Below are 12,564 nucleotides of genomic sequence, written 5' to 3'. Positions count from 1 at the left end.
GGCCGGAAGCGGCCGGAAGCGGCCGGAAGGAGCCAGAAGCGGCCGGAAGCAGCCAGAAGCGGCTGCCCCTCCGCCATGGCGCCCGCGTCCCGCTCCCGCTCCCCGCCCGCCGCCAGCTCCGAGCGCCGCGGCCGCCGCTCGCGGTCCCGCTCTCGGTCCCGCTCTCGGTCCCGGTCCCGCGAGCGCAATGGCCCGAGGCGCCTGAACCACCGGCGGAGCCGCAGCCGGTCCCGGAGCCCCGGCGCGCCGCGCTCCTCCGCGCACCACGGGCACCACCACCATGGCAAATGGCCCGAGTACTACGAGAAGGAGAAGGAGGAAATCCTGCGGCAGAGGTGAGCCCCGGCGCCGGGTCGGGCCTGCCCTGCCGGGCCCCGCTCCGCGCCAAAGGGACGGTGCTCCCGGGAGGGGCGGGGGCCTGCAGGTGCTGGGCGGGCGGCCGGGCCTGGTTCTGTTCGGCCCCGTCACGGGCTCTCCGTGCGGTCCCGGCAGGCAGGGCCGCCCGTGGGGGGAGGGAGGGAGCTCGGCTGTGTTATAAATGCCAATACGATATTGCAATTAAAATAATAATTTGGTTTATTAATAAAGATTGAATCACAGAATTTCGATAAACCCACCAACAGCGGAGATACTTGACAGAGTTTTCCCGGGAAATGCCAAGGGTGAACCGTGAGATACAGGGTCTGGCAGCCTGCTATCTCCCCCACCGGTTCACAAATTAGCCCGGTTCGGGGCTTGGTTTTTATACACTTTATTCTGCCCTCGGCAATATTTCCCATTGTTTCCCGACCAGCTATACAAATTCAGGAGTTTCCCCGACCAGTCAGAAAAGAGTTCTTTTCTTAGTTCAAATGTTAATGTCCAATTTCTATAGATCCTTATGATTGATGAATGATCGAGATAAGGATGATGTTGCTTGATAGTCTGTGAAGGTGGCAACCAAGGTGTGAGTTGCTGATGCCACCTTATCTTGATGAGTCTCCTCCCGGTACTTGAGAAGGCTGCAGGCTTTCCCGGAAAATCCTTTGTTCCTTTCTGAATGGGGGCGCCTGCTTTTTCAGGGTTGTTAGTTTCACCATCTCTTACAAGGTCTCCTAAAACATAGACTTTTACCCAATACAAATTTATAAAATTTTATAGTTTTTCAATTTACCATAAGAACATGAATTAATCATTTCACATTTTTCACAGCTGGAAGGGGGGTTAGCACCTGCTACCGCCGGTGCTGTGCAGTGTGCGGAGCTCTGCTGCCAGACTGCCAGCCTGCGAGCTTGCTGCTTGCTCCCAGGTGTTCTTTATCCTTATTGTAGGTGCTTTAGGCAATTAGAAACACTAACGTGTAGCACTTAAAATGTTTGTGTGCCGAGTGGGGCAAACCAGGCGTCCTGTGCGTCATTGACAGTGTTTCCCTTTACAGGAGACTCAATGAGAGAGAGAGAATTGGAGAAATGGGGGCACCTGAAGTCTGGGGGCTGTCACCAAAAGTTCCTGACCCAGAGTAAGGAATATTCTTTCTTTGTGTTTTTTATAATATTAATTATGTATCAGTTCAGTTTATAAAGATGCTTTATCCCTGTGCTAGTCATGGTGCCACAGTACTTATTGTACGAGTTCCTTTCTGAAGCAACATAATGAGATTACTGCTTATTTTTCCCACCAAATAATTCCAACATACCAATTATGTAATATGTGATTTATTGTAGATCAGGTGACTGTTGTGTTGTGGTTCTGACAGCAATTCCCAGGCTAAATTATCTCTCTAATATTTTACTCCCTTGCAAGGATAGATTCAAAATGTCTTTGGTTGTATGTGTACCTTTCATCTTGAGTACAACGAAACAGATTTTAAGTAACAAACTATTATTTTATTCAGTTCCGATGAGCACACACCAGTAGAAGATGAAGAGGCAAAATCTAAGAGTAGTTCCTCGGATTCCAGCTCAGAAGGTATTTTGTTTGGCTTGCACAGCTTTTTTGAAAATGGGAAGCTACTGTGGCTTAGAATCTGCTCCTGCTGCTTGCAGGAGGTTCCCTGGCTTAGATGGGTGGAAGTGAGCTGGATGAGTGGACTCCAGCTCAAAGGAGAGCGTTGCTTTGGGAAGATCAGGGAATACATATGGAACTGGATGTTCTTTGTTCTCTAACGTTATTTTTAAAAACATTCCAGAGGAAAAGAAGAAAAAGAAGAAGAAAAGACAAAAGAAAAAACGTAAAGCAACCAAAAGAAAGCGCAGGAAACATTCTGAGGACAGTGACAGTGACTCTGAGTCTGAGCAGAACTCCAGTGGTAAGACAAGAGGGTTTCAGCTTGCAGTCTAGCCTCAGGAGATGGGATTTCTGAATTTAGCATCCGCTGGGCCTCTCACGCCAGAGATCTGTCTGATATGTTCTCCTGCTGACCAGTACTGCAGGGAACGTTCTACTAACGCTTTCCCAGTATAAACAGCTCCCATCAGTGTGTGTGCTAGGGCATTCTGGTGGAGGTAGTTAGTGATGGGAATAGGGTCAGGGTTAGGGTAGTAGTTGGGTTAATTAGTAGGGGTAGTGGTTAGTGTAATTCTTAGCAGTAGAGTGAGGGGAGTGGTTAGGCTTAGGGTTAGAGTTGAGAGAATAGAAGAGCCTACAGCTCCAGGAACACTGGGGCTAGAAAAGATGTTCCTACATCTTTCTGACATGGAAAACCCATAGTATTGAGTTTGGGTTAGGGCTAGGATTAGAGTTAGGCTTAGGTTTACGATTGAAAGAATCACTGAGCCTACAGCTCCAGGAACACTGGGGCTGGAAAAGGCATGCCAGGGGGATCCTGGTAAGGCCCCAGCTGTGCTGCTCCTACATCTTTCTGATCTTTACCACCACCCTTGGTGGTGGGATTAGGTTTAGGGTTAGGGTTGAGAAAGTCAAAGAGCCCACAGCTCCATGAACACTGGGGCTGTAAAAGGCATGCCATATTATTCACAGGACAGTAAACTATTTCATTATAACTGATCTTTTTTTTGATAATAAATACACTTTCTTTTTTCAGATGAAGATAAAAAGAAAAGCAAGAAGAGGAAAAAGAAGAACAAAAAGTAAGTGTCATGGTTGCTGTGTGTCATTCTGGATGCTGTTGGCTGGAGGGCAGTTCAGTTTTCTTTGCAGGCCCTGAAGGAGCCTGAGAACCTTGGGTAAATTGCAAGAGCTGGCGAATAGTATTAATTTGATGGATTTTATTTAAATCTACACAATTGTGCACAGTAACTCCCTGTAGAGCCACTTTCTAACACTCTATGAAAGTCAAAACAGAACATGTATATTGGCTTTGTTGTAAAGTGTTTTGTATGAGAGAGCAGACAGTCAGTCATCCTATAGGTGGAAGTTGCCTTGAGAAACTGATTAATACAGTATGATTCCTAGCACCTTTTTTCATCTTAAATTTTTATAAATAGCATGTCTGTCTGCCTTTATCACAGGAAGAAGTATAAGAAAAAGAAAGCTAAGAAGAGCAGGAAGGAATCCAGTGATTCAAGTAGCGAAGATTCCGATGATGAAATGCTTCAAGGGGATGATCTGTGGATTGAGAGATCAAGTAGGTTCAACTGACTTTAAACTTCTTGATGTCCTTTTTGTGAGTTCTTTGTTAGGTGTTGCTGACCAGTGTAATACTTCTGATAACGAAGAACAATGGGCATAAGATTAATCTTCCTCATTATTTGATTGTTGCAGAAAATACTGAAGCTGATAGTTTGATTGGACCAGAGGCTCCCAAAACTCATGCATCTCAGGATGACAGGCCTTTGAAGTGAGTAGACAACTCTAATGATACTTTGACCAAATCAAGTAAATCAAGTGTGAAAGTCATTGTTCAAAAGGGCTGTTGCAACAATAAGGCATGCAGAGGGAGAAATGCTGTGCCAGAAACTCACAGACAAAAGTTCTAGTGGTGCTAGCCTTTCCCCTAGGCTGAATTTGGGTAGAGAAGTCTAGTTTATGCTTTTTAGCCTTGACTCCTAGAAAAATGAATTCTAAGTGCCTTTATTCTGAAGCTCTGCAGTATTGTGACTTCATAGTGTCATCAGAATGATCTCAGCTGATAATTTAAGATGCTGCTGCTAGTGTTGCCATAAGGAAGAAACAGGCAAATATGTGGGAAAGAATAAGAAAGTGTTTAAAAATGCAGCTGTATATAGTAGTGAACAGGGAAATTGGATGTTTAGTTCAGGCTCTCTCTGTGTGAAACTACTGAAATCACAACTTTTGGTTTTTTTAGCTATGGACACGCCCTCCTGCCCGGTGAAGGTGCAGCCATGGCAGAGTACGTAAAAGCAGGGAAACGCATTCCCCGCAGAGGTGAAATCGGCTTGACAAGTGAAGAGATCGCCTCATTTGAGAGCTCTGGTTATGTCATGAGTGGCAGCAGGTATGGTTTTGATTATGGCAATGATTCAGTGGAATTTTCAAGAGCTGCTTTCTCTGCTGGCTAAACAGAAGGCTACTTCCAAGCTCTATTTGCAAGCATGGAGGAGAAGGTGCTCTGCTTGCGATAATCTGCACTAAATTCCCCATTGCTAGAGATGGATACTGAGTTTTTCAAGGACACTTTCTCCTCAAGAGCAAAAGTTCTCTTGTAATTGTTTCAAATGGGGAAGTGCTTGTGTTAGGTGGCTCAAAGCTGGTCTGTTTGGACATCCCCAGGGATGTGCTGGCCCTACAAGCAGGAGACAAATCCATGTGTGAGAGGTTGGCTGCACTTTTTTCTCCATGACCAATAGGAATCTCACTTTAATTTTGGTGAGCCAGCAGCTGACACCCTGGGGGTAGGGGAGGCTTCTGGCTGACTGCCTGAGAACAGACACCCCCAGAAATCAGTTCCTTGCTCTGCCACACTCCTTGCTGGGAAGGTCAGTATGCAGTTTGGATTACCTAGTTTAGGTATCTGTTTTGCCAGTTGGCAAGGTCATCACAAAAGATGCACATACCAACTTTAAGGAGTAAGTGTAATTTGCTACAGTTTAAAACTGCAAAGCATTACAAAGGATAAGCTAAGTAATGCACCTAATCATTACTGCAAAAGATTGCCTAGAGTGATTAAGAAACATACATCACCAGTTAACTTAGTACTTTACCATGATTGAGATTTGCACATCAGCTGGGAAGGCCCAGTCAAGCAAAGGACTGGAGAACCATTCCTGGGAATTCCTGCGTGGTGTGTCCACCCATAGTGGAGGCCCCCATCTTCACTATGAGAGGGCCCAGCTTTTAGACTGTAGAATAAACAAGCTTACACAACTTCTAGTGCAGGAACATCTGGTTTTATCCTCCTCTTGGGTTCCACCCAAAGCCTGGCCAGGGCTCAATGAGGAACCAAGGGAGCTGGCTTTGATCATATACCTTCAAAGGCCAAATGTCTGATTTCATGCCTTTGTCTGGCTTCTAAATGCAGAAAGATAAATATATTCTTATCACTCTACATATTTTACTAATGATCATGCATATTATCCTAATGAGTGGCATTTTGTTGGAAGGTTCATCTAAGGTCAGCTTTGGCTCAGGGCCTGTTGTTCAGGCCTAAGTACTTCAGTATCTTTATTTAAAGTCCCTGAACACCTCCAGGCCAGTTGTTGGCTGGAAGCTGTGACAGGGCACTGATGCCCCTTTGCCCATGCTGATGTGTCCTGTGTTCTCCCACACAGACATCGCCGCATGGAAGCTGTGCGTCTGCGTAAGGAGAACCAGATCTACAGCGCAGATGAGAAGAGAGCTCTGGCATCCTTCAACCAGGAGGAGAGGAGGAAACGAGAGAATAAGATCCTTGCCAGCTTTCGAGAGATGGTCTACAGGAAGACTAAAGGCAAAGAGGAAAAATAATGCTTCATTTAAGCTGTACACCATAGCTAGCACCACGTGGCAGCTAACCCAGTCCAGTTGTGATTTGAAAACAGCTGCAGCTGCTGCAGCACCTTTCACCCAACAGGGCCAAGCCTCAGGAGTGGTTTACTTGTATCAAGGAAACAGAGTTATTTTCATCAGATTTTCTTGGATGGTTTGTTTACCATCTACAAGGAGTCCTTGTAAAGAAATGTTACAAGGCAGGAATAGGCAGGGAAGATTAGAGTTGTCAATGTTCTGCACTCACTTTTGATCAGACAAGCCAAAGGATCCCATGGGAAGGCTTTGTTACCTAATACAAATAAGTGTGATTTTTAAATTCCATTTATTTTTATTAATCATAGGATCATTTAGCTTGGGAAAGACCTTTAACAAGCTACTAGCACCAGTAGCAAAAATGAAGGAACTCTTGAGTTCCTGTCCTTAAAACAGGACTGTATACTTCACTATGTTTTCACAAGTCTTTCAGATTTAGGTTTTTCATCAAAACAGTTGAGTTTGGTTTGTGATTCAAACCAGATGTGTAAATATTTTGTAAATGAGTTTGTAATTTAATACAGATGGGCTTCAGTTACTTTAGAGCAAGCAGATCGCAACTGAGATGCAATGTAACAGTAACAGGAGGGTCTGATCTTCAGTCCACTGAAACACATAGTGAAGAACTAAATTGCTTGCTTTTTTTCCTCCTATGTTATACATAGGCATCCGTGCAGTGGGGTGCAGTGACTGGAACCCCTGGATGTACCACACAGGTGGTAACAAGGATGTATCTTTCAATTTATTTGAAATGGTTTTGTTTATGGAAGTGTTCTAGATTAAACCTTTGTTTTAACTCCTGTAGTATTTTACTTTGGTCTATTTAGCAGTATTACATGTCTTGCTTAAGCTCTGTGCTTGGAGGCTTTGCTCAGGCAGTGCTTATGTGGTGGTTATCTTTGATTCAACTGCGTATTTCCAAACATATCTCCTGGAACTTCTTTTTCTCAAATGTTTTGAAAACAAAATGGTTTTGAGAGTTGTTTCTTTTCTGTTCTCCTAATTTTTTTTTTCTCTAAGTCTAGCAGCAGAGATGTCTTGTATATTTGTATCAGGAAAATAAAAGTCCTAAAGTCCTATAATGTTTTCCCTGGAGTTCCACAAACCTGGCATTCACAAACAGCAAATCCTCCCCAACGGCCTCTTCCCATTTACACTCTGGAACCTGGTTCCATCCTGCCATCTTCACCCATACCTGCCAGGGACTGGCACACACAGCCAGCTGTCATGTCAGGGCGTAGCTTAATTTTTACATGTTCAATGCTTTTTATCTATCCACAAAACTGAAATGCTGCTAGGTGTCTTGGTTTGGAAAGACAGGTATCTGTCAGGGAAAACTGAAGTTTCCCTTGGATTGGGGAATATAAAACCCCCTCACTGCAAATTATTATAATTTTGCAATTAGGAGCTTTCAGGCAAAAATATGGGAATAGGACTAACAATTCTTTACTAGGAATATTAAAAATGCAAATACAGTAATACAAAATAAACAAGCAAGCAAACAAACAAAAATCCTAGAGAACCCTGGTGGAGTCAGGAACACAACCTGACACCCTGTCGGCCAGGGTGTTGGAAGCAGTCCAAATAAGTCCTCCTGGAGTGACAGATGTTATGTTGGAGTAGTGATGATCCTGTAGTGACAGTGAGATAAATCTGGTCTTCTTCTGAGAATCCAGTGGAAAAGAGGATGCTCTGCTGTTCTGAATCTCAGGTTTTACCCAGGTAGGAATACTTGGCTCATCCTACTGTGTGGAGCATCTCACAATGGAATGATTTAATTTTATCAGTCATGTGGTGAGCCTTAATGGCTCATTAACAGCAGATATCCCCCTGGAGGGAGGATGGGCCTTGGAAGAGATAAGGAACATTGCTCCCCTGGTTTTAACATCTGACCCATTAACAGAAGTCATCCACCCCCTCCCCCTTGGAGTTATGAGGAATGGAGTATACAAGAGATGAAGAAAAACACCTCTCCAACTGTTTTCAACAGATGGAAAATAGAATACACATTTTTAGTTAGATATTACAACCCAAGACACTAAGGAAGAGCTTTTCTTTCTTCATTGTGTTTATTTAGTTCTCCACAACAGAGTATTGATAATGGTGAATTGGAGCTGTTCATTGGGAAGCAAGTCTTTCTATGCACGCTATTTTATTTTCAACTATGTCCTGAAGCCACTTTTCTCTAAACTGGCACTGTTCTGGCCTGGAGAATGGAATAAAAAGAAGGTCGATTGCAGGCATAATACTGAATCCACGTTTGGCCAGCTGTGAGCTCGCCTTTATTCACCACATAAGGCTATATGCTGCAGTAAGGACCCCCATCTAGACCCATGTAAGCAGGACAAATTTCTGGAAAATTCAGATGCCCACAGGGTGGCTTTTCATGCCTCTGGGAGTAAAGCCAGTTATAAGCAGGGTCATTTAATGTAGCAAGATTTTGACTTCCAGTTCTCTGCTGTTATTGCAAACCTATTTACATCTAGCTTCCTCTTTGGTTTTGGAATGGAAGAGCTTGCTGAAACAGAAGAGTAATAACATTTACCTCCGAATCAGCCTGCTGGACTCCAGTCTGTAGAAGACCTGCACAGGTACAGTCTGCAAGAGAGCAGAGACATGGCAGAGGCCATGTACAGCCCCTCAAAAACTAGACATTGTAACTAAATGAGAACTACTCTTTAAAAATACCCTGGATATTTCGTTGGGGCAGAAAGGAAGATACTGCTCAGTGACTGGCTGGGCTTTGGTTGGTGAATGATAATTGTATCATTTGTCTTTCATAAGGTTTTTTCCTCAGTTTGGGAAAAACTCCAATTTTTTTTCTCCAATTAGTTACTATTATTCTATTTACTTTTTAATATTCTTACACTTTTTTTTACACTTTCAGTATTCTCCCTCATCCCATACTGGTGGGGAAGGAATGTGCAAGCAGCTCTGTGATACTTGGTTGCCAGCTGGAGTTAAACCACAGACTATTATTTGGGGATCCATAGCTGTTAAGTAGAAACACTAAGGTTCAGTATGACTTAAGCTGGGAGGTAAGAAGTCTACTCAGTGCAATTTATTTCATTTTTTTCTGTTGAGTTGCAAGAGTGCATTGTATGAGTGCAAACTTCAGGCTGATGAGGAAAGGGATTCTGAGACAGCTTGAAGACTGAAGTGTAACTCCCTCCCTACTTACCCCTCATTCTGTAACTCGCCTCTCCTCAGCCTTTCTTACAGCTGCCCAGAACAATTGTTGGTTGGAAAGGGAAGATGGTAAGAGCAGGAAAGCAGATGTAGGATCCTGTCAGATTATCTTTCTCAAGTTCTGTCAGTCAATGATTTGGGAACTAACCCAGCCTCCTGCTCTGTGCCTTGCTCCCCTTGCCAACTGATAGCGTGCTTCTACTAGGCCATGAGTAAATCTCCTGCCATTGCTCTGGCAATGTCCAGGCCTTGTCAGCATCTTCATGAGAGCTGCTGGCTCCTCACCAGTCTCTCCACTGTCCTGGCAATTCCCTGCCTCAGGAATGCCACTGTACTCTTGTCCCTTAAAGGACCAGTCCATCCATACCATTTCTGAGTACTTACGTCAGGCTTGAATTTGGAGATCACTATAACGAAGTAGACGCTCGCTGTTGCTTGTGGGACGGGTTTTCTGCGTGTTGGGAGGCCCCAGCAAGCTCTGTAATAGTACCTCGTGCTATCTTTCAGTTCCTCTTCCTCAAGAAATTCTGAGTGATGAAGCCAGCTTTCATGAATGTTCCATGTCTGTTGAATAAATGCATCACACTAAGACTCCCTCTGTCTAGTAGAGCGGACTTGAGGGTGGTGCTAAAATGGAACAGAGGTGCTCTCCTTTAATTTTTCATACTTCTTAACAGTGAGAAGGTTGGCCTTCCTGAGTGGATGGAATTGTGACTCACAGAAATTAGTTCTTCAATTTGCTGCCATCCTCTCTCCACTGTGAAGTTCTTGGCTGTGGTCCACTGGATATTTTTGATTACATTCTTGGTTTCTAAAACAAACAAAATGCTGACAAATCCTCCTGAAAAGACCACAACACGTTCTAGGAGAGCAAACACAATACCTTTCTCTTTTTCCTTGGCCCCTGGAAGCCATTCGTGATCTTTTTCTTCACTGGAAGCTTTTTCCTGTTCCTTGTCCATAGGCCTCACCTTTATCTCTAAATAAATATCTAGTAGACGCACAAACACTGAGAGAGCACTGGTCTGAGAGCTGCAGGCCCCGTCCGAGGAACACGGGGAGCAGCGGGCAGGTCCCTCACCGCCCCTGTTCCGTACCCCGGCCCTGCTCACCCTGCCCGGCGCTCCCGGGCCGGCTGCTGCTTCTCCCTCGCTGCCCCGGCCAAGCCGGGGTTCCGCAGGCGCGGCGGGGCCACCCGGGGCACCCCGGTTTCGGGGGGATGTGTCTGACCCCGGGGAGCTGTGCCCGGGCCCGGCGCTGTCCCGGCCGCGGTGCGGGCCCCGCGGGGACGAGCGCCGCGCCGTCACCATGGCGAGCCCGCGCCGCGCCCGGCAGCCCCGCGGCATTCCCTACCCTGCCCGCGGAAACGCCTCCCGGCAGCCGCTGTGTCCCGGGAAGGGAAGACGGTATGAGCAAGGAAACAGCTGTGGGATCCAGGCAGTTTCTCTGCTTGTCATGTTTTTGCCATTCGGGAAAGTTCGGGTGCTAAAGCAGCCTGCAGCCTGCCAGGCACTCTGTCCAGCGCGGTGCACCGAGCTGCTGCAGGGTCCTGAATAGCAGCGCTCGCAACACAAAGGCCTTCAGAGGGAAAGGGTCATGGGTACTATATGAGAGAGGCCAGAAATGTTTTCGCAGATTACAGGCTACTGAATTCCCAGCAGCTGCTCTCCTAGGATGACAAGAGATCTTGCGGCAGGGGGTAGGAGGTGCTCCACGTGCCGGAGAAGAGGTTCCCCTGCAGCGCGTATTGCAAGACCACGGTGAGGCAGCTGTGCCCCTGCAGGTCCATGTTGGAGCAGAGATCCACCTGCACCCCAGGAATGACCCCATGCTTGAGTAGGTGGACGTACCCAGGCTGTGACCCCGTGGGAAGCTCATGCTGGAGTAGGCTCTGGCAGGACCTTTGTGGCCATGGAGAGAGGAGCCCACATTGGAGCAGGAAATGTGGCCCTGCTGGAGCAGCTGGTTCCTGAAAGACTGCACTTTATGCATGGGACCCACGCTGGAGCAGTTCACGAAGAACTGCAGCCCATGGGAAGCACTCACATTGCAGAAGTTATTGAACGACTCTCCCACGGGAGGGACCCCCTGCTGGAGCAGGGGAAAAGTGTGAGGAGTCCCCTCCTGAGCAGGAAGGAGCAACAGAGACATGGGATGACATTTACCACAACCTCCATTCCCCATCACACTGTGCAGCTCAGCAGGGAGGAGGTAGAAAATATCATGAGTGAAGCTGAACCCAGGAAGCAGGGAGGAGTGTGGGGAAGGTGTTTTATGATTTAGCTTCTCATTACCCTGCTCTTATCTGTCAACACATTAAATTAATTTCTCCAAGTTGAGTCTCATTTGCCTGTGACAGTAACTCACAAATGGTCTCCTCCTCCTCTCCTTGTCTCAACTCACAAGCCTTTCAGTATATTTTCTCTCCGCTGTCCAGCTGAGGACAGGAGTGACAGAGTGGCCCTAGTGTGCACCCACCAGCATCCAGCAAGTGTCACCCCACCGCAGCAACACAAATACAAGGGCTGAACACACGTATAGCTTTATTTAAGAGTTAAATCATTTTCTATAGATATGTGATTTTTTTCAAAGTGTTGACACCTTAGTCTATGTTCTCCAGACCCTGCAAAAGAAAAAAATAGCAGCTGTATTTGTGTCATTTTTGCCACTAATGTTCAACGGGGCATATCTGAAAATGCAGACTTTCAAACTATGTTTAATTACACAGGTCTTAATTAGAACGAAATTAAAATGCACATCCCCAGAGGCAGGCCAGCAGCAGGCACTGAGTGAGACCTGACAGCCCCAAGAGCGACCAACGCCCACCTAAGCGGCTGTCCCAGAGCTCGGGGATGGGGGAGAAGTGCCTGGATCCCGCTTCCCCCCGGCGGTACCTGCCCAGCGCCCCCAAAACCTGCCTTGGACACATAGTGCTTGTTGACACCGGACAGCCGCCGATCCCTTTCCATCAGGGTCCATTCGTAGGGATAGCGGGCGATCCTCTTCTCCTGCAGGCACAGAACTGCCTGTTAAGACCTCGGGCAGGGGCTCCCGAGGGAAGGTGGGGCGCGGGTTAAGGGGAGCCCAGGGAGGGAAGGGATCCCAGAAGGATGCAGGGAACTCGGGGATAAGGGAGGCTCCGGTGGGAAAGGGGGGCCTCAGGGTCCCGGATCTCGGGACATGCCGCCCCGCCCCGCGCTGACCTTGCCGCCGTTGCACAAGCGGTGCATGAAGATGGTGGCCATGCCAGGGACGGTGAGGCAGACGCCCATGATGGCCATGCCGGGCAGGATCTCGTACCACATCCCGCCGGTGCCGGTGCTGGTTTCGGTGCCGCTGCCCCTGCGCCGAGTGCCAGGGCACTCCCGGCCTGCCCCGCGCCCTTCCCGGCCTGCCCCGCGGCCCCTCACAGCCGAGCGGGCCCGAGCGGGCAGCGGGAGCGACAGCGGTGTCGGGGAAGAGTCCCTTGGCAAG

The 12,564-nt window shown here is 47.2% G+C and overlaps 3 protein-coding genes across 4 annotated transcripts; 1 reads left to right on the top strand and 2 right to left on the bottom strand.

Moving 5' to 3' along the window:
• Positions 1 to 15: 15 nt before the first annotated feature.
• Positions 16 to 6,983, top strand: NKAP (NFKB activating protein). The gene is made up of 9 exons (XM_063423855.1): positions 16 to 335; positions 1,418 to 1,498; positions 1,874 to 1,947; positions 2,168 to 2,287; positions 3,023 to 3,068; positions 3,450 to 3,565; positions 3,703 to 3,778; positions 4,247 to 4,396; positions 5,670 to 6,983. The coding sequence occupies exons 1-9, from the start codon at positions 76 to 78 to the stop codon at positions 5,842 to 5,844; spliced, it is 1,098 nt and encodes a 365-aa protein (XP_063279925.1). The 5' UTR covers positions 16 to 75; the 3' UTR covers positions 5,845 to 6,983.
• A 347-nt stretch (positions 6,984 to 7,330) lies between these two features.
• Positions 7,331 to 11,313, bottom strand: AKAP14 (A-kinase anchoring protein 14). Of its 2 annotated transcripts, XM_063421850.1 has the most exons (6): positions 10,203 to 10,334; positions 9,974 to 10,099; positions 9,810 to 9,901; positions 9,475 to 9,654; positions 8,447 to 8,499; positions 7,331 to 8,107 (listed from the first exon to the last, which is right to left on the bottom strand). In XM_063421850.1, exons 2-6 carry the CDS (start codon positions 10,050 to 10,052, stop codon positions 8,020 to 8,022), a joined length of 492 nt encoding a protein of 163 aa, XP_063277920.1. In that variant the 5' UTR covers positions 10,053 to 10,099; positions 10,203 to 10,334; the 3' UTR covers positions 7,331 to 8,019. The 2 variants fall into 2 exon arrangements, with proteins under 2 accessions (XP_063277920.1, XP_063277919.1); XM_063421849.1 differs by having other exon boundaries at positions 9,974 to 11,313.
• Positions 11,314 to 11,616: 303 nt separating this feature from the next.
• NDUFA1 (NADH:ubiquinone oxidoreductase subunit A1) lies at positions 11,617 to 12,427 on the bottom strand. Its single transcript, XM_063422193.1, has 3 exons — positions 12,294 to 12,427; positions 12,009 to 12,098; positions 11,617 to 11,713 (listed from the first exon to the last, which is right to left on the bottom strand). The coding sequence occupies exons 1-3, from the start codon at positions 12,393 to 12,395 to the stop codon at positions 11,693 to 11,695; spliced, it is 213 nt and encodes a 70-aa protein (XP_063278263.1). The 5' UTR covers positions 12,396 to 12,427; the 3' UTR covers positions 11,617 to 11,692.
• Positions 12,428 to 12,564: the final 137 nt, after the last annotated feature.

This window comes from Prinia subflava, chromosome Z (assembly GCF_021018805.1).
Source record: "Prinia subflava isolate CZ2003 ecotype Zambia chromosome Z, Cam_Psub_1.2, whole genome shotgun sequence".
NCBI lineage: Eukaryota > Metazoa > Chordata > Aves > Passeriformes > Cisticolidae > Prinia > Prinia subflava.
This window is presented reverse-complemented; position numbering and strand designations above follow the sequence as displayed.